Here is a 20,832-nt window from a genome sequence, read left to right as displayed (position 1 = left end):
TCAATATATAATAACGAAAACTTAGCCAATGAGGGGGGGAAAAAAGCAGGGCTGTTACAACAGACCTGAAAAATCATTAGCATTTTCTCAGCCTGAAAAAGTATTGGTTACCTAGTAAACAAATTTTCCTCTGCCAGAAAGAAACAAACAATACGTATATGCTAACAAAGCTGGGCAATTAGGACATAAACAAAAATTTTTAATTTTCATCATCACACACAGAAAATAATATATGTTGTTATAATTGTTATCACCGAAAAAGCTGCAGTTCCATTTAACAAATAACTTTCAGTGTCTGACATTTAAGAGAAGATGCTTAAAATCCTTGCTTCACCAGCTCTATGAATATGTCACAACTGCCAATAACAGATACGACAGCATTTAATTTACAGTGAAAAGATGCCAGTGAAATGCAGCCATATATATGTGTGTGTGTATATATACGTATACACACACACATATATATGCCAACTTCAAAAATTTTAACTGTAAAGCAAAAAGAAATCACTGAAGGGGAACATTACATCTTAAATGACTTACCTTTCGCCCATCACTTGCATGGCAATTCACATTTAGAGGAGTCAGTAAAGCCATTAGTTTTTCTTCATTACCACTCCTACAAAAAGGTAGTAAGTCAATTCCTATAAAATTACAGTGCTTCTTATGAATATTTATGGATATTTTTCACGACAGGATGGAAAATCATATGACTTCTTTGATTTCTTTTATATGGTTCTGAATGAATGTCTTTTGCTATACTTAATTCAATTCAATCAATATATTCCTAATTAATTCCTGTTAATCATCATATAGTGGTATATCTTAGATATGGGAGCTTTCTACATTATTATTTGTTTTGCTTATCTGCATAAAGTCATGTTCTTAATTTCAAACAAACTTTAGTCTGATAAGTGATCTAAAACACTGGAGTTAAATATACTTACAAAATGTTTTAAAAAGCTAATCAGTTAAACTATAAATGATCAAGAACAAAAGAAAATGGATGAGAATTTTAACATTTACTTTATGCCCCTCATTCAAGCTTGGCTAGAAAAATTTCCAGAGAAAAATACAGATATAGTTATTTAAATACTCCTAGAATATGAACCGAAAAGCTGGGCAACTCGGGTTTGCAGGTACCTTAAGAAATGTTCCAAATAAAATTAACCTTACAATCATCACCATATTGAAAGACAGTCTCATTTAATACACTAACTGTGCAAAATAAAGTATACAAAGATTTAGTATAAGGTCTTATCTACATTATTGCATAAAATACAAGTAAGACAATAACATGCTTTAATTTTTATAGTCCTCTACCTGCCCTCCCCCTTTTCTCCCTTAAATGCCTTATACTCACTTAAAATGAATGGAATCACTTACCTAGCAGCTTCTAGGAGTTCGTCTTTCTTGTATTCACCTAGATGATTGCAAAATATCATGCTGTTAGCATTTGGCAGAAGACAGATTAAGAAATGCAGTAGGCAGCAAATAGAGAATTAAATAGAGAAGAACAGAAAAAGAGAGTCCACACCCCGCTGGGTGATGGAGCCGTGACGTTAGCCAGCTTGTGAAGGCAGCATCACCAGTGCCTTGGAGACGGGCAGCAAATTGACGCAGCTTCTTGTCCAATCCTCAGATGAAATAGCTTTCTTCAGACGACCAATGAATGCTAAATCTCGTGTCCAGAAACACATTCCCTCTGATAACAGCATGCCAGTTGAAGACAATGTCCCCTCCCCCCTTTTCTATTCAGACTGTCACAGTATACTTGTGAAGCATAATACATTCTGAGACAAAAGCAAAATAATGTGGCTGTTTAAAGGTACAAATTACTAGTCTTCAAAAATCCTCAATTTTATTTTAATGACATGGAAAGTTTTTTTCCAAAAAAAAAAAAAAAAACCAACCACACAACCATTAATTACCATTGCTGAGCTTTATAGCAGTAGAAAAAAAAATCAGGATCATGAAGCCTTTGCCTCAATAGGGTAAGTCTGTAGACTAGAAATACGTGAACTACGTACCAAATGCTAAGAATCCCTTAGAGGCAGTGCTCTAAAAACCCATGAATACGTTCTTAAATGACAATAATATTCTAGCATGCTGCAATCTACACTTTATGCAAATTCAATACCAAATTTTAAAAACAATAAATCTTAAAAATATTTTTTTAAAAGGAGACTAGGGTCTCTGAGAATGAGCAGACATTCATCTATTAAGATGTGGATAATATTTTTCCATTCTATTGCTTAACATACCAAAGACTGAAAATAGGTATATACTTCAGAATTTTCAACACAAATTTCTTAGGGCATTCAAGAACTAAAATGCAAGTCTTTGCCAGCACAATTGAAGGACAAGGAATTTTAATAATATAGAGTTTGCTCACTGAATGAATAAAACGAACAGCTAGGACCATGATTCAGCTATAATATGCTGACTCAATTTGCTATATCATTAAAGAAATAATTATATAAAATGTCTAAGCAAATAGTTATATGAAGGCAAATATTAAGTGCATATACATATATATGTATAAGAAATAAAATTTTAGATTAAGATGTTATAATTCTATTAAGAACGCTTAAATTACTTTTTAAAATCTTATCACTTATAAACATGAATTTCTTCGCATTTTTGTTTGCTCTGCTACAGAATGTGGAATACTGATGCAAATATTTTAAGGACATCTCAGGATCATTAAGCACATGTTTAAATTCTATAACCCTTCATTAGCAATTTTTTTTTAGTTTAAACATTTCTCTTGATTCTTGGGTTAAGATTTTATTAAAATCTAGAAACTGTAAGCAGTAATTTTCAAATCAGGAAAAAGTTGTTAAATATCTATTCTCTCCTAAAGGAATTTTAGATACCAATGAAATCATGGGTTCAACAATATATGTGAATAAGCTAGAATGCTTGCTTCACAATAAGAGTTTGCCTTTCCAATTTCCATATATTACATCCCAGATTCTTCAACTGATTGACAGTTTGAAATCTATATTATAATCCCCTAGCAAATAAGGTTCTTATCTTTCCAAAGACAAAAAAATATACCCTTATTAAATATTTTAGGTGGCAATATGGAAGTGAGTGAGTCAATTTAAGATCCTTTTGAGAAAATGGTTCGACCCATACCCTCAAAATGCCTTAAGAATCAAGAGCAAAGTAAGTGAAATTATGGAATTAACTATAAAAGTCACTAATTTAGTCAAAAAACATTTATTTGAAAGGCGTATAGGCCAGATTCAAAACTGAAAAAGACACTATCATTTCTGAACTCAAGGAATAATAGTCTATTAAACAAGACAAACAAGTAAGCCAATGATGAGAGTAGGAAATGAGTCTTACAGAGTGCTATAAAGAGTTTAAAGGCTAGTCTAAAGGGGATAAATAAGAAGCAGGCTAATCGTAGTTCAAGGAAGGTTTCCTGGAAAAGAGAAAACTTGTGCAGGGTTTTTAAAGTAAGAACAGGCGATACTCAGATAAAGGGTGGGGGAGAAGGAAGCAATCAAAGGAAAAGAAATGAGAGAGAAAATGGCCACTTTAAACCTGAAAAAAGGACATTTTACAGGGAACTGGGTAAAAACTAGGCAGAGAGGAAAGAGAAAGATCACATGAATGGCACTCTAAGAAGTTTGAACTTTATTTTGAAAACAATGAGAAAATACTGAAATATTTCAACAAGGAGAATGCAAAGTATATTTAAAGATTTGTAAAAGTTCTGTGATTAAAGTCTTTCTATATTCCACGCCAGTGAACTTTTTGTTGGAGAGGAAAGTGGCCCAAAGTGGGGGTAATGGGAGGTGAAGACAATAAATTCTGGCATAGCTTATATTCTGGAGTAAGTTATACATTTCCTGAGATACAGTAATCTGAAATTGAGAACTGAAAGCAGCTACTATTAAAATTAAAGTCACAGTGAAGCATGACTCCAATAACCTAAGAAATAAAATCACATAGAATTTGGGATCTTTAAAGTTCAAATCAATCCTCTTACATAAACTTCTCATCTGGTATAGCTTATTGATGTTTTCTCCAAAAGGCACTTTTCTTGGGGGGGGAAAAAAGTTATTCCTTCATGGTTAAACTGATAATAAACCAAAGCTTTCAAAAGGAAACATATAAGGACACCCAAAGCTGCCAGACTCAGGTATTACAAATGACTTTGCACTCTTGCAGTTAGAGATCCTACTACTTTAATCAGCTTTTCTGCAATACATCCCAACATCCACTATCTGGTGCCCGAGGACCACAATCCATAAACAGTGGAAGCTATTTTTCAAATGCTACACTGTAGGAACAACTAGCATAATGAATTTAGAGTCCCTCACACACTCTGACAACAAATATGAGCTACTTAACAGCTAAACCCCTTGTTCTATTTCATTTTAGCTGCGAATCTGAAAATATTCTGGCTGAGATTCTGGTGCTTTATGGAGCATTTATATTCTTTAATCACATCCAGATAAAGGCTAGCAATAGATCAGCCGGAAAGGAAACCAGGCAATTATAGTCAAGATAATAGCATTCAGGAAAGGACAAAATAGATGGCTTAAATTTTTTTTTTACTAGAATAAAATAAGTAGGATAAAAAAAAAAGCAAGCCACAAAGTTTACTTTCCAAAGACTGGACTGTTTTTATTAGTAAAAATGGTTTATTAGTATAAGTACTGACAGGATGCATAGAAAGATAAATACACACACGCACACACACAGACGCCGACACACAGTGGGGGACAGGGATATGAGTTAATGTGTTAAAAAGAGTATGTTGTCAGAAAGAAGGTTAAAAATGAAAGTTAATAAATAAAGGTTAAAAGTAAAACTCCCCTTTGTATTTCTCTGAGGTAGGTAGAAACAACTTCTCTTTCACTTACTGTGAAGGCAAAATTACTTTGTGAATAAAAATGAAAAACTGAATCAATAAACAGTCATAATTATTGACTTATCTCAATTTCAACATCTTAAAGTGTTTTTGTCCCTTTCTTCAGCAACTGACAGGATTCAAAGCAGACTAAGTTTTCTAAAAATGAGTCATTTGCTTTTGTTGACGTTGAACAACATGGAAAGATTATGAACATAGAAATCATAAATTCTAGAAGCAATAAAGGACTAAAAAAGAATTGCAACATTTCTTTTTTCCACTTTGAAACCAAGCATAATACATGCCTATCAGTAACATCTCTTGTTAGATGCAATGAGAGGGGATGTAATTTGAAAGTCACCTTTCTCCTGTCACCTCATCCCCAATTTCAGAATTGCTTTCCTAAGGGATCATCAACATATTCATTTACAGTTAATGAAACTGATGCCAAGGCAATTAAATACATTGTCTCAGGTTTCACTGAGTATTATTCACTATCTATCAAGCCCTGAAAAATGCTAATATGTGAGCAGAAACTAACCATATCTGAGTCGGAAGAAGTGACATAAACAAAAGAAAAAAGTAACAGAACAGTAACAGCAATAAAATAGTTTTAAAAACAATGACAACAGCTAGTTTTAAATGGGCTGAACATATTTATATAACATAAGCCAAACATTTCCATCAAAACTGCTTTAAAGTAGTGAACTTTCACATGAGCTTGTAAACGTGGGCCCCCCTACCCAAAAGTAAGTATGTAAATTTTACATTCTAGTTTAAAATTTTGGACCAAAGGAACAGGAATGAAGAAAATGTATTCTAGGTCTATTAAAATGATCAATGCATTTTGCATTTCCCATAGCATGCATTAATTTCTTATGCTTTAGGTTTCTCAAGAGAAGAGCTATGTAAAGTCTTCAGTCAAGAATCTCAATTAACAAGTTTAGGGACTCAGGTTGCTGAGTGCCAAAACCATGAATTGGTCATTCTCATATAGATATTTCTCATTGAAGTGCCAACAAATACAAGAGATGAACTGATTCTTGTAACTAAACTGACAATCAATATGGGGAAATAAAATATCAATTTAGGTGACAAAATCCATTGTGTTTTCACCATTAGATTTGAATATTTAAAAACAGTTATGTAGCTATGGAAGGAATTTCACTGAAGCACCAGGAAATAATCTAATCTCAAGATGTTAAGCTAGGTCTTTGATATCTACCATACAGAAACATGACCCTAGGGATGACTTGACGTCTCTCTCTGAAATTATTTTTTGAATTATTTATTTCAATTATTTGTTAATTGAATTTATTACTTCTCTCTCTGAAATCTTTCATGAACATTTTCAGGACAATATTAGGGGGAAAAAAAAATCCCATAGTATTAAAAGATCTCAATGCCTACTTACTATTTCTGAAGCCTATCAATCTTGCTGCTCATTCTGATTCTGGCCTCAAAGTCCATACATTGGCTAAGTCTAGAATTGTGATCAAATTAAACACTCCACATCAGTGCTAAACATGGGAAAATTGGGGGCTTTAAAATTTTAGGTGTCAACAGAGTATTTTCCTGGTGGAGATCCTTTCTATCTTTCATCTTCTACAACTTTGACCTTTCTAATTAGCTAACATTCAACCTGTGCAACATAAACTTGAAGCTGTGCTGTCCAAACAGTACAGCTCGAACAGAATTTTCCAATTTTTTAGGAAAATGGAGATGTCCCAATCCCTGCAGGGCAGCTGAAAATCAATTTTCAAAGATAAAAGCTCACCAGCCCCACCAAATACAACTATACTATCTTATATCGTAATATTTATGACAACAATTACATGTTAACAAAAAAAAAAAAAAAAAAATGTCCTTAAACATTTCAAAAACATAATATTACATCCATAACAAAGGTCCTACAAAAAAAGAAAATAATGCGGTCAATAGATGATTGTTAACAACCAGTCTCTTTGTATGCAGTAATATGTCTTCACTTAGCCCCAGCAACATCTTAGATACATATCCCATTTATGGACATTTAGCAGGGTTCCTGGAGAAGGCAATGGCACCCCACTCCATTACTCTTGCCTGGAAAATCCCATGGACGGAGGAGCCTGGTAGGCTGTAGTCCATGGAGTCGCTAAGAGTCGGACACGACTAAGCAGCTTCACTTTCACTTTTCCTTTCATGCAGTGGAGAAGGAAAAGGCAACCCACTCCAGTGTTTTTGCCTGGAGAATCCCAGGGATGGGGAAGCCTGGTGGGTTGCCATCTATGGGGCTGCACAGAGTCGGACACGACTGAGGCGACTTAGCAGCAGCAGCAGCAGGATTTTTCAATGAAGAATGAAATGGCAACCCATTCCAGCATTTTTGACTGGAGAATCCCATGGACAGAGGAGCCTGGCGGGCTACAGTCTATGGGGTTGCAAAAGTGTCGAGCAAGACTTAGCGAATAACCAACAACAAGCAGGGTTTCAAATAATTTATACCTATTTCTGACATTCTGTTAATTGCATTTGCTTCCTTGGTAGCTCAGACAGTAAACAGTCTGCCAGCAGTGTGGGAGACCCAGGTATGATCCCTGGATTGGGAAGATCCCCTACAGAAGGAAATGGCAACCCACTCCAGTATTCTTGCCTGGAAAATCCCAAGGACAGAGCAACCTGGCAGGCTACCGTCAACTGTATTTGGAATGTAACTCAAGATTTTTCACTGATATTTTTTGTTAGTTAAAAATCTTAGTATTAAAAATTGGGACATAACTACAAACACACACTGGCCAAAAATGGGGCTTCCCCGGTGGCTCAGATGGTAAAGAACTCTCCTGCTAATGTAGGAGACACAGAGATGTGGGTTGGATCCCTAGGTCAGGATGGTCCCCTGGAGAAGGACATACCAGTATTTGACCATTTTGATTATGTAGCATTCCATTATATGAATGCACATGAATTTGCTTATCCATTCACTAGCTGATAGATATATGGGTTGTTGCCAGCTTTTGTGATCATGAATAAAGCTACTAAAAATTCAGGTAGGATTTTGTATGGACCTATGTCATCATTTCCCCTGAGCAAATACTTAAAAGTGTGGGGTGCTAAAATGTATAGTAAATGTTAAACTTTCTAAGAAACTGCCAAATCACATCTTTTTTAAAATCTGAAAATTTCTTAATTCTAGAATATAAACATGCCATCTATAGAAAGGAAAAAGAACAAAAGAGAAGACGCTGACTAATGAGAAATTTGACAGTACTGCTAGAAATCCCACCTCACAGCTAGAAATCACATTCTGGCCTTTTTGTGAGGAGAATTCACCTAAACTGAGCTAACTGCACAGCTTTTAGTTCTTCATAGCTCACTTATTCTAGCTTTTGTATTTTTTTAAATAGGCAGAATATATATTAATAAAATTGACCTCTTCATTCAAGGACTGTTTTGTATGTCGCACCTGTGAGCTCAGAGCTATAAGAAGACATGAACAAAGCATATTTTGATTTATAGGTATCAAATTGTTACCTGTGAAAAGAAAATTACTTTCCTGCAGTCCTTGCTCTTATCAGGATGGTTGGCTTCTCAATGCATCAGCCTACTGAGGGCCTGGAGTTTGGAGAGATACCTATTTGGGATTGTCAGACTGCTGCCTTCTTACATTAGATATAAAAAATTAAGGAAACTAAAGTTAACACAGAAGTACAAGTGACTACTGCATGAATGATATAAGAACTATCCTGTCTTCATTGTAATTATTGTGTATGATTGTATTTTATTCTTTGTATATTTTGTCCTGTTAACAAAGTCTCTGAAAGACACAGTAACTTTGCAACTTTGGTCATTTCAGGAAGCAGCAATTACAATTTACTTCTTTAAGCTGCAAATGCTTAACTTACTCTTCTTTCTTATATTTCCCTCAAGTATCACTAAATCTCTTATTCACAGTTACAGTTAATTAACCTTAGTGCAACCTGAGTAATGGTATTTTATCCTGGGCATAATCTTTCTCATGCAAACTCTCTTTTTTAAAATACCACTCATTTATTAGCTCTCTTTTGAATAAATTCATTTATTCATTTAACAAATATTTACTATCTATAACATGCCAAGTATACTACAGCTACTACTGAATCACATATTGAAACTTGGAATTAGTAGGACATAAGTGATGAAATTGGAGCTAGCATGCGAGGAATGGTACCAAACCTGTAGGATATGGTGTCAAATCCATAGGATAAATAATTAAGAACTTATTTAGAATGTTGCAGTGCACAATTGTTGTTGACGGAAGCATATCACATGTGCACACAGTAACTGTCAGGTATATTAAGGAAAAGGGGTTGAGGATCTCTTATAGGAGATAACAGACCTAAGCACTATGTTCTTAAAGCTTTTAGGAATTTACCATTGACAGTGAGAGAGGGATAAAGCCCTTGAGTGTGTCTGTGTTAATAAAAGATTTAGATCAGGGAAATGATAGAGCCTAACTTTTGGGCATCATGAGCCATTTTAAGAAGCTAATGAAAGTAGCTTTAGATCCTCTCCCTAGGGAGAAAATTCCTTGCACATTTGAAGATAAACTCTGAAGTCTGTGAAGTTACTACAGGTTAAGAACTACTGTTAAAAAAAAGTACCTTTGACTTACACTCGTTGATTTTAAATATAATCTTAAGGCAGGCTTGGCAAGATAAATTAGTTTGATATCCTTATTTTATACATGACTCAGTTAAGACCCAGAATAAACAAATAATTTGCCTAATATTTTAAAACTAGGTAGTGGCAAAGCTCAGACTAGAATCTATCCCCTTTGACAGTATTTTTTAATTGGAATAATATGGGGTGATTTCATGAAGACACACACAACCTTGGCCACACAGTCTTGGGCAAGTATTAACATGTGGAGATGGACTAGAGTTTAGATAATTATCAGTATGAGGAAAGAAGTGCAGGAAAATGGAATACATATTTGGAGAAAAGTGACTGATGTCAAATTTAGAGTATATGTCGGGAAGATGAAGTGGAATGGGGAGCATTGAAAAATAATTTAAAAAGTAAATTTATTCTATATTTTAAAGGATTCTGAATGTTAGGTTGTAGAGTTGAACATGATTTTATAAGGAATAGGAACAGGGAGTCACTCTTTTTTTTTTTAAGCATAGGAGTAAACTAATTAAAATTGAACTTAACCTGGTAGCTCGATGAATTAGGACCTGGGGACACTGGGGATTAGTTACAGGACTATTGTAGGAGGACGGTGAGAGGAAAAGTACATAAACGGTGCCAGTAAGAATGGGAAGAGTCAAGTAGAGAGAAGGTGCTGAATGGATCACAACGCAGCAGAGTTTATATTTGATGTGTTAGTCTTATGTGTGACTAGGGATATGATCTAACATAGCTATAAATCAGAAGTAAATTTTAAAATATTTACTTCTCAATCTTAGACTAATACTTCATCCAATAATCTTTTTGAACATGATCATAGCAGCAGCAGTATGTTAATTCAGCTTCTACTTAATGGCTATATAATCACAGACTCAGACTTCATATATTGAGAAATGTCCATTAAATTAGAACAATCTATTTAAATAATATAGCCATTAATAGTTTATTTAATTATTGTCAAAACTTAATTTGTCTTTGATTTTTGCACAGTCTATTCCAAGATAGACACTGAGGGTTCATAGTTCAGTTAGGAGGTGTTTCAGGCATATTAAAGAAAATGTTCTCCATGAGAAATAGTTTTAGAAAAAAAAAAGGACGACTATGAGAGCTATTGAGGTATAATATCTGGAAGGCCAGTTTGCTCCTTTCCTGAGCATAATATTAGCTTAAAAAAAAATTCAATACAGTTGCACATTCACTTAATTTACTTTATCATTTTCATTTCCTTATTCTAAGGTTAATGTAATGGGCTAGTGTACTATCATGATAACTACTGATTTTGATTTTCTTCTAATACTTTTATCTACTTTTTCTTATTTTGTTCAACTGAGGAGATATATAAGGATGCTTATTATTTCAGAAAAATATGGAGGAAAGATTTTAAAGTTGAGGAAATGAGAATATATTTGCAATTTGGGGGAAAAATTATTTCACAGCATTTTATTTTGGGAAATTGCTTCAAGTCTTTCAAAATGTAAATCAGAAAAAAAAAATCTTTATTTGAAGTAGCAAACCCAAGAAATAGAAGTAGATGTTCAATTTCAGATAATCTTAAAATTACACATCTTACTGGGATACATTCTACTATGTAGCGAGGGCAAGAAACCACACGACAACTGTACATTTTAATTTTCTTACCTGGACTATATTAACTCTACCCCTTAGTGTCAGTTTTATTGTTTATTATCAGTTCCTTTTTATTGTAAACACCTAGCAAAACAGGGCAGCAACATTTCTATCAGAAACATATATAAGACAGTTTTACATCAATAATAATGAAATCTGTGTCAACATTCCATGTCTTCTGTGTGTGCTATTATGAATTTCTTAGCAGAAATTAGATTTATGTAATGTTACTATCTTTTCAGTAGATGGTTATTCAGAACTTCCTCATTTAGAAAGCTGCTTAGATTAACCTGTGATATAATATCACTTCATGCATACAACCCTGCCATGATGCTTAAAACAATTTGTTTTTCCATGATTAGGTTTTGGTTTTGTATTATCCATAACTTTACTGTAGAATTTGCCTTTGAGAAACACTACCATTTCTAAATGTAAATGAACAAAGACAGAGATTGCAGATATTAAATACAAAAGCTTCTTGAATGAAGAGATCAAATTCATGTACTAATTTTAAACAACAGAAATCAATTCTTTTAAAAATAATTTTAATATAAATATAACACTTCCTATCAAATATTAAGAAACATTTCTGAAAAAATGTGGTTTTGATATTTTGGTACTTTTACTCTTTTAGGGACTTACCTTGCTCCAGTAAATTTATCAACTACCCTCACATAAAAATTATCACTTAGCCTTATTAAAAAGCTGCAGCCATAAAAATTAATTCTCTTGGAAAATTCAAGGACTAAAACACTCTAGATAGCCAAGTTTTCAACATAACTGCTAATTTAGCATTTTAATTCCTCTGCTCTTGAGGGAATTTCTTTCTGAAACATATTAAACACTTCTATGCATTCAAAAATGGATTATTCCAAACATAATTTAACCTTTCTTGACAAATCAGGGCTGATTATGTTCAACCTCCACCAGACTGTGCAATAATATAACAAAGCGCTCTGGGCATATTGACATGTGCCAATCCAAAATGGCTCCAGAATGCTATGCATTTTATTATTTGTTCATGTATAACTGATTTTCCTCTTTTTCTTTGTGCTAATGAATCTCTTTATGTATTTCCTTTTAATTTAGAGTGTCTAAAAATTGCTGTCTAGTAGGAATATAATTCAAAGCACATACGTAATTTAAAATTTTCTGGTAGCCACATTTGAAAAAAGGTAACCAGAGAATACTAATTTTAATATTTTATTTCATCCAGTATATCTAGAATATTATCATTTCAACATGTGGCATTAGACCCATTTACATGTCCAATAGCCATCTGTGGCCAGTAGCTACAGTCTGGCACAGTGTGCATCTAAAACTACCCTGAGCTGGAAGGTTATAAACTGAGTAAACACTCACGATGGAGGGGCACCTTCTCTTTGAGTGACCTAAGAAGGGCTCTCCTGGGTATAAGCAACTTCTGGTTCAGAGCACGACTTCTGGACATTTATTTGGCAGGAGTGGAGTGACGGGTGGGAAAGAGAATAGGGAAAGGGAAATGGAAGAAGGAGCCGTAAAAGAGAAGGAGTAGTAAAAACAGAGGTAGGAATGAAGCTGGGAGGAGAAAAGAATCCAATAATAAAGTTGATGAGAAGGCTAGAAACTCAAGAGGTGGGTAATACATAAGAAGTACTGAACATTAATGAGCAGAATAATGCAAAAACGAGGCTTATCTTAGTAGGTAATCTAAGGCTTTTAAAGATGTATGTGATAACTGATGACAATTCACAGGCATTAAGCGCTGAAGAGTCCTTGCAATATGCTACAGCATTTAGAGAAAGGGACCAGTATGGTTAATGACGACTCATAGGGACAGCGTAAGCTTTTTAGGTCACCTCATTCAAACGTACACACCAAGAAGTGACTGAGTATCTTAGAAAGTGTATCATATCCCACTAACCACTTCTACTGAATCTTGTAGAGATGAATAACTTTACCAAAAGAAATATAGATGATTTCCAGTGACTCTGAAAGTTCTGGGCAAAAGACCAAAGGACTTGGTAAATTCATCATTTCTTCCTGCTGACTAACCTAAGAAAAATGGAAATTTGGAAAAAAAAAAAAAAAAAGAGCTGGTTATCTAGATAACACGGAGGAACAATATCTGGTCTTGAAGAACCTGAATTTAGGATACAGAATAATGGCAACTGATGGCGAACATTACAAAAAGAACATAAAGAATGAGGAGGATAAATGTAGTGTCCTGATATTAGAGTAAAAAAACAAAACAAAACACATGCAACTGGTCAAATATGTAAGTCAAGGAAGACTAAAAACTGGCTTAAGAGTAGCCTGGATTCACTACTCAGGAGCTGGTTTGACAGGAAACTCAATGAATCAATGTGACAAATTAACAGAAAAGCACATGGAAACTCATGTTGTATCAGCAGAATTAAAAAGGAAAAAGGAAGGACGGTGGCTATTTAGCTTACAGGCTAAAAAGACAAGGCGGTAGAGGTGATGGCTACAGTTATATGAAGGGTCCCATCTACTCTTATTGGTATTTCAGAAGAGGTTCTCAAAAAGAAAAATGCTTAGCCATATACAATTTGGCTCCAAAAAAGAAGTTATTGTATTTGGCTTCAAAACTAGGAGAATATTCCTAACTGTTTAAGGTATTTAACAATGGACTAATTACGGAAGCAAGTTCATAGGGAGATAGTGAATTAATGGCATAGGGAATTAATGGCATGTTGGAATAAAAAAAAAAGACTGAACCGACTTAAAAGGAGAAGGTAAAATGCTCTCTAATTGTATATTACTGCTGTCTTTAAATTGTTTTCTTCCTCTAACTTTATGACTTTTATCACAAAGACAGGGGTGGTTTGTGCATATATGCAGGGGGTGCATGACCTGGGTCTGGCTTGGGAATCACCAGTAAACCATACCAAAGGAACATTAGGTTTTGTGCCAGATATTTTGAATAAATCCTGGGTTGGCTACCGACTACCCATGGGAGTTTGACCAAATCATTTAACCTTCCTCTCAGCTTCATGTTTCTCATTGTTAAATGAAAAAGATAAGGCTTATCTTATGGGTTACTCTGAGGGTCAGGGATAATATAAATAAAACACCCAATGATGCTTCCCAATCTTCGACACAAGATAATGGTGATGACGACGAAGATGACAATGCTTTTCAAATTTTAAAGCAACTGCTTTACTGACAATTGTTTATTATTTCTCCCTGTAAATCATCAGGGAGATAGGACCTCTTTTTAATTAACATCAGTGAAAGAATTCTTATTAAAAACAAGTGACATTTAAGAGATCTGAGAGAACAGATTTCTCCATACTCCACTAACTTTCTCTGTAATACAATGGCTTTTACATAGTGAAAAAAGGGGAGGCATTTTATTTTTCTGTCCTAAACATTTTGCTGGGTCCTTAGAAAGTTGCAATCACAATATGAGCAGAAAGCTATAAAAACTGATGTACAACATTAATCAACTGGTGGAAAAAAACAGGTTTTAAAAAGGTAAATAATTCCCAAGAAAAAGTGAAAGCCATTCAGGGGAAGATAATTAGAAAACTATGCAGATGAACTCTCCCTTCTCCTCCAGATTATGAAGAGGTAGAACTTTACTGAGATTGATAGAACCTTACAGAGTCTCATTAGAGAGAAAATTTCATTCCAAAAGATACATATGTGTGTGTGTCTGTGTATAGTAAATTCCTGTTATATATATTTGATATTTCTTAATAAACTATTGTTTTCTAGTAGCTAGCTTCACCTATATCCATGAGTCAATAATGCTAAGTCATAATACAAACTATGAATGTTGACTATATACGATGTGTTTTGTTTCTTGTTAATTTTAAACTTTAGATTTACTTTATATTAACAATGATTTAATGAAATGCCTATCAGTCTTGGCATATTTTTATCTACCACAGAAATGTTCCAACCCTGCAATGTAGCAATCCTTATGACATGTGACTGAAGGTTAATATGCACGTAGCCAGTATTTTAAAGCATGAAGTTTGAGATAAATTAAAAATAAATTTAATCTAGCATTCAGTTCAGTTCAGTTCAGTTACTCAGTTGTGTATGACTCTGTGAACCCATGGACTGCAGCACACCAGGCTTCCCTGTCCATCACCAACTCCTGGAGCTTGCTCAAACTCATGTCCATCGAATCTACCGTTAGTACATGTTAAACACTGAGGATGTGCAAGTCAGCTCTGCTGATAATAACTGTTTCCAACAGGACATGGACAAGGTCACACAAAACAATGTTTTTCCATAAGGCCACACTGTAGCTATGAAAAAGTGGCAGACAAGCCTTTCTTCTGAGTTGCTGCTGCTTTCTTAATAAGGACATCGTCAGCCTGAGCTCAGGATCAGGGCTGCTAGTCACACACCCGTGTGTGTATGTGGGGGGTGTATGTGTGTAGGCATAGGTGCATATACCACCCAGTGTACCAGCTAAACACTAAATAAGTTAGCACAGAAATCTACGATCTGTGGATTGGGGATATCTATTAATATTAATATTTCCTTTTCCTGTCTTCTTTCTTCTTTAGTAGCAAGGTATTAATAGCTTAGAAAATTAAAGAAAAGGCACATTTGAAACTCAAATAAGTACGAAAATCATCGTCTTCTGGAAAAGGTTCCAAGGTTATACAAGTTCTAACTTTAACAAACAACTACCAAAACAGTGTGCATACACAGGTGAACACACTTGTACCCTCATTCTAGATAATAATTTTCTATGTTCAAGTTCTGCATAATGATACTGATCACCTGATTCCTCCAAAGGATTCAGAAGAAAGTATTGTCTACTTGGTAGAGTGATACTGTTGTTGCTGAGGACAAGCTAGAGAAGAACTGCATTTTTTTTTTCCATTTCCTTAGTTTGCTTATTGTCTTTATTTTGTGCCAAGCTTCTAGATGCCCCAGAAGTAACTGGGGAGAGAAACTGAATAAGATTGTTTGGTTTTAGTCTAGGCCATATTCTTTCGACACTGCTGATCAAAAGTGTAGAAAAACAACATATTCTAAATGGAAAAATACACAGAAATGTTAGACAGAAAATACTAAGTCACAACAGTGGACAGAGAACAACTCAGGGGCAGTAAATGCCAAATTCCTGGCTTTAGTTATTTCTGCAGAGAATCACCTGCACCTTCCTCTGTGCTACATAACACTTTCTATGTTGTATGAAAAATCACCTGTGGGTCTGTTTCCCTTGCCTAACTTGAGACCCTTGAAGTCAGGGACCATATTTTATACTCTTTCTTATATCTCCAGAAGTGCACAATGAACTTTATTTATAAAAAAGGCATACCTATCCCACATTCCCATCCCTGGAGCTGCCTGTGTTTCCTAAAAGAAGTGTCTTATTTGGAGGAAGTTCCATCGCAACAATGAGAGAGTCTACTGTATCTAATTTTAGATATAAAAATGAAAGTATCACCAGGTTATTACATAGGAAATCCCTGCAGGCGCGGGGGTGGGGGAACCAATAGGACAGGATTCAGATATAAGTGCATCGTAAATCAGAATAAAAACAAAATTCGATGTGGCAATTTGAAATTGTTGAATGAAACTGTTATGATTCTAATTCGGTCAAAAACAATTATTATAAGCACATGCATATAACAGTTCTTTCCAGTACAAAGTTTGGCTTGCTATTACTTTTTAGCATTTTGCGAACATGTCTTATTCCTGAAAGCAAAGCAAATAAGTTTTGGGGAGAGAGCTATTTGAATTAGTCTAAGAAAAAATTAATAGCAACAGTAAACTAATCAAACATATAGTCCTTTATATTATGCAAAGAACTTCCTTTTCTCTATAAGAATACTGGACTAATGAGTGGTGGGCCTTTAAAAAGCAGAGTAAAATTTCACTTTAGGTACAGACCACATTTAGTTTATCTACTCATTTCTCGATGGACACTTAAGGTGCCTCTACATTTTGGCTCTAATAACGTTATTACAAACATGAGCGTACAAACATCTCTCTGAGTCTCTGTTTTCAATTCTTTTGAACCTGAGTTGCTACCTCACGGTAATATTATTTTTATTTTTGAGGAACCTCCATAGTGTTTCCCACATCCACTGCATCGTTTTACATCCCCACCAACAGTGCACAAGGGTTCCAATTGCTTTACATTTTCGCTAATATTTATTTTTTCTCTCTAAAAAAAATAGTAGTCATCCTAATGGATGGGAAGAGGTATTACCTTAAATTTCTTTTATATTTCTTTTCAAGACTATTCCTAATGGATAAATTTTTAATAAAAGCTGACTTTTCAAGATTCTATAAATGACTTCAAAATATGCATAAAAAGCAAACCTATCTGAAAGATTTCTTATATTAAATTATGCTTACTAAAGCAGTTTTGATTTTTACTTGATCTGTTTTCCTTTCACTGACTTAATTCGATAAAATATTCATTTTTTTCTCAGTGTTATGGGAGTGTAGTATAATCAGCTACTTTATAACAACAGGGTTGGGAAGATCCCCTGGAGAAGGAAATGGCAACCCAGTCCAGTATTCCTGCCTGGGAAATCCCATGGACAGAGGAGCTTGGCGGGATACAAGCCATGGGGTCGCAGAGTCAGACATGACTTAGTCACTGAACAACAACATAAAGATGTAGAGTAACTACATACTTTCAGCAGGCTATTACTGACAGTAGTCCTCCAAAAGAGGTAAAATAATAAATTTTCCATATTTTGAGTTTACGTACATTTTTATGAGACACAAAAGTAGGTACATTTATTTAGTCACATTTTCTTTGCAGTGATAAACCAAGGTTTATATGCTAGAAAGAGATAACATGTTTTCACTGAAGGTACTATTACACATTTTAAACAGAAAGTATCTCCAGAAATGACCTGATGAGAAACCAGTGCTAAGAAAATCAAAGAAAAAAATGGTATATAACATTCTAAACTAAAACTGAGTCTCACTTCAAGGACAACATTAAGAAATTTATTTTATACCTAAAATGAACAGTCTGACAAATGACAGTCATGACAGCTCATGGCCAGTCGTGTTCATGAAAGATGACGTTACTCTGCCACCATCTCAACTTATTTGTCTCCAGCCCAGATAGCATATAGACACACACACAAAATTAAATAATGTTTGTAGAAATCTTAGTGTGACAAAAGTAGATAATTATTTCAAATAATTTACCACGTCTCATTTGTGGTTATACAACAATAACCGACTCATCTGGAGAAAGTTACAGTGGAGGGTAACTAGCGCTGGTTAAACACGGTGCTTCTTTCCACACACAATCTCTCATTCTGTGCTGGCAGAAATACCACGCATTCCCTCTGAGCAAACGCGGCTTACCTGACAAAACCAGCCATTTGTATAATGGCTTCCGCGCACAACTACCCAGGAATCCTGACAAGGACTACCTAAGAGTGAGTTAGTATAAAAGGAAGTATTTTCAGATTCTTGACAGCCTAATGTTTTCTCATTTTGATAATCTTAAAAGATTTAAGGCAAACATTTCTAATACAGTTTGGAAAGAAATATCTGTAGCTGCTTGGAAGTGTAAAATTTTAAATCCCAGGGTCCACTGATTTGCCTTGGAATATTAAGAAGATTTGGCAAGGTTATTTGTTGAAGAGCAAAACTAAGAAACATATTAAGATTCATTCTCTTCGTGTGAGATGATGATCTACAGTTTTCGTGACATAGACAAAACTGAGAAACTTTCACATTTCACTGAAAATGACTTGTGGAAATAGATATATCCTGGGGCACATGCTGGAACTAACAGTAATTCCAGAAGTTCTCTTAGGAAAGGCACATACTATATCATCATAACTGCCACCAGGTGGTTCTATGTAAATCATTATGGCTCCCTATCTCTTTTTCTTTGACACACACACGCATACAAATACATTTTCAGTAAGAGTTTCCTTTATAAACTCTGTGGTACTAGAGTTTTTGTGGATAAATTCCAAAAATTTAGCCCCTGTCAAGGTATTAGGCAAAAGTAATCAGAATTCCATACCCTACACTATACAAAGTTAACAAATTTTCAAGCATTTTTTTCTGCCTTCAGATGAAACATGGTAAAAATGATTAAAATCTATGAAGGAAAGAGATTTATAAATTAACCAGACTCACTGTTATTATCATATGAAAACATACTAATCATTCAGTTTGAAATTTCCTAGAGGTCAGAGATAGTGTCTTACTCATCCTTATGTACTTAAAAACTATCAAAATGGACATGTAAGTACTAACAAACACGCTGAGCTGAATATACACACACATACACACATATACACACAAAGTTAACAAATCGTTCACTCACCTTTTAAGTGTTGGGGAGTAATTTGAATCTAAGAAATGTCTTTAAGGAAAATGTTGATGCCTTCCAGCCAAAGTCCACCAGGAAGACAGTTATAGCTGAATAAACTGGGATTGTTACTTGTTACAGTGAGGGAAGAGACAGGCCATAGGGGACACCAGGCATTTCAGCAGGAGGGTGTTGGGAAAAGACAGTCCATAGGGGACACCAGGCATCTCAGTAGGAGGGTGTTAAGACTCCATTACAGCTTTTGAGCTGAGTTGAGAGATTTGGGAGAGGGTTTAAGGAAGCCAAGGTTTCTCCTAGACTGTATGTTATTAGAAAATGGTGGGCAATTATTTTATGGCTGGGTAAAAAGAGAGCTGTCATTCATATTAACCAGAGGAGGAAGATGTTTGCTATGCTGTGAGTGCACCTTGTTTTTATCTGTGGCCCAGATGTATTAAAACAGTTCCCATTTATAAAGTTCTATTTTCTTTCTCAAAAGGAACATTTAATTAATTTACAATGAAAAAATTACTCTAATGTTTCTATTGATTAGCTGAGCACAAATTTACAAGTTAAAAAAATGGTAAACTTCTCTTTGGAAACTCTTCCTATGCCCAATTTACTTCTCGATCATAGCCATCCATATAACCAACAGATTCTTGAATGTAATGGAGGCAGATAGTGATCTCTTTATGTTCCAATATTACAGTCTAATTAAAAATGTTCAAGGGGAGAACAATTCTCCAATAAATAATTCCAATAGTATGTGCTTAGTTGCTCAGTCATGTCTGTCTCTCTGTGAACCCATGGACCGTAGCCGGCCAGATTTCTGTCCATGGGGATTCTCCAGGCAAGAACACTGGAATGGGTTGCAGTGCCCTCCTCCAGGAGATCTTCCCAACTAGTATAGCCTTGTATTTAAGGGTAAGTAAGGCTAACCTTGGGATGATCAAGATCAAAGAACATCAAAATTACCAGAGACACCTTTTGATACATTCCCTGTAAAAGTACTTTTCAGCTGAGGAGTTCAGATACAGTGGGAAGATTTACAGAGGCCCACAATGCTTTGCGGCAATCATCCTTTGCTGAGTAAATGAAAGCACATCTCCCACTGCTCTTGATCTTTCTCGTGTTGTACATCACGCTTTGTATAGTTTACTAGAAGACATAATGTATACATGAGAGTCTTAAGGGAAAATGAACGAAAGATTCTAAGCATAGGAACTTGTTGCAACTACTCAAAGAAATCTTTTTGTTTCTGCACCTTCTTCCATGCACCCCCTTACTGCAGCAGACTCACAACACAAAGCAAAATTCCCTAATTATGACACTAAGAACTCACCATAGTTTCTGAGGAATAGACTCAGTGGTCAATTAGGCCCATTTAATTAAATCAGATAAATACAAAAGT

The 20,832-nt window shown here is 34.9% G+C and overlaps 1 protein-coding gene across 1 annotated transcript in view; it reads right to left on the bottom strand.

Annotated features, from left to right (window-relative positions):
- The window catches only part of TNKS (tankyrase), a 152,734-nt gene that overhangs the window by 72,276 nt on the left and 59,626 nt on the right, over window positions 1–20,832 (bottom strand). Inside the window, exons 4-5 of the mRNA XM_061134811.1 lie at window positions 1,384–1,420; window positions 541–616 (exon numbers count right to left, since the gene is read on the bottom strand). Coding sequence (XP_060990794.1) covers window positions 541–616; window positions 1,384–1,420 — 113 coding nt within the window. The remainder of the gene's footprint in view (window positions 1–540; window positions 617–1,383; window positions 1,421–20,832) is intronic.

The sequence above is a fragment of the Dama dama genome, chromosome 32, assembly GCF_033118175.1.
Source record: "Dama dama isolate Ldn47 chromosome 32, ASM3311817v1, whole genome shotgun sequence".
In the NCBI taxonomy this organism is placed as follows: Eukaryota; Metazoa; Chordata; class Mammalia; order Artiodactyla; family Cervidae; genus Dama; species Dama dama.
This window is presented reverse-complemented; position numbering and strand designations above follow the sequence as displayed.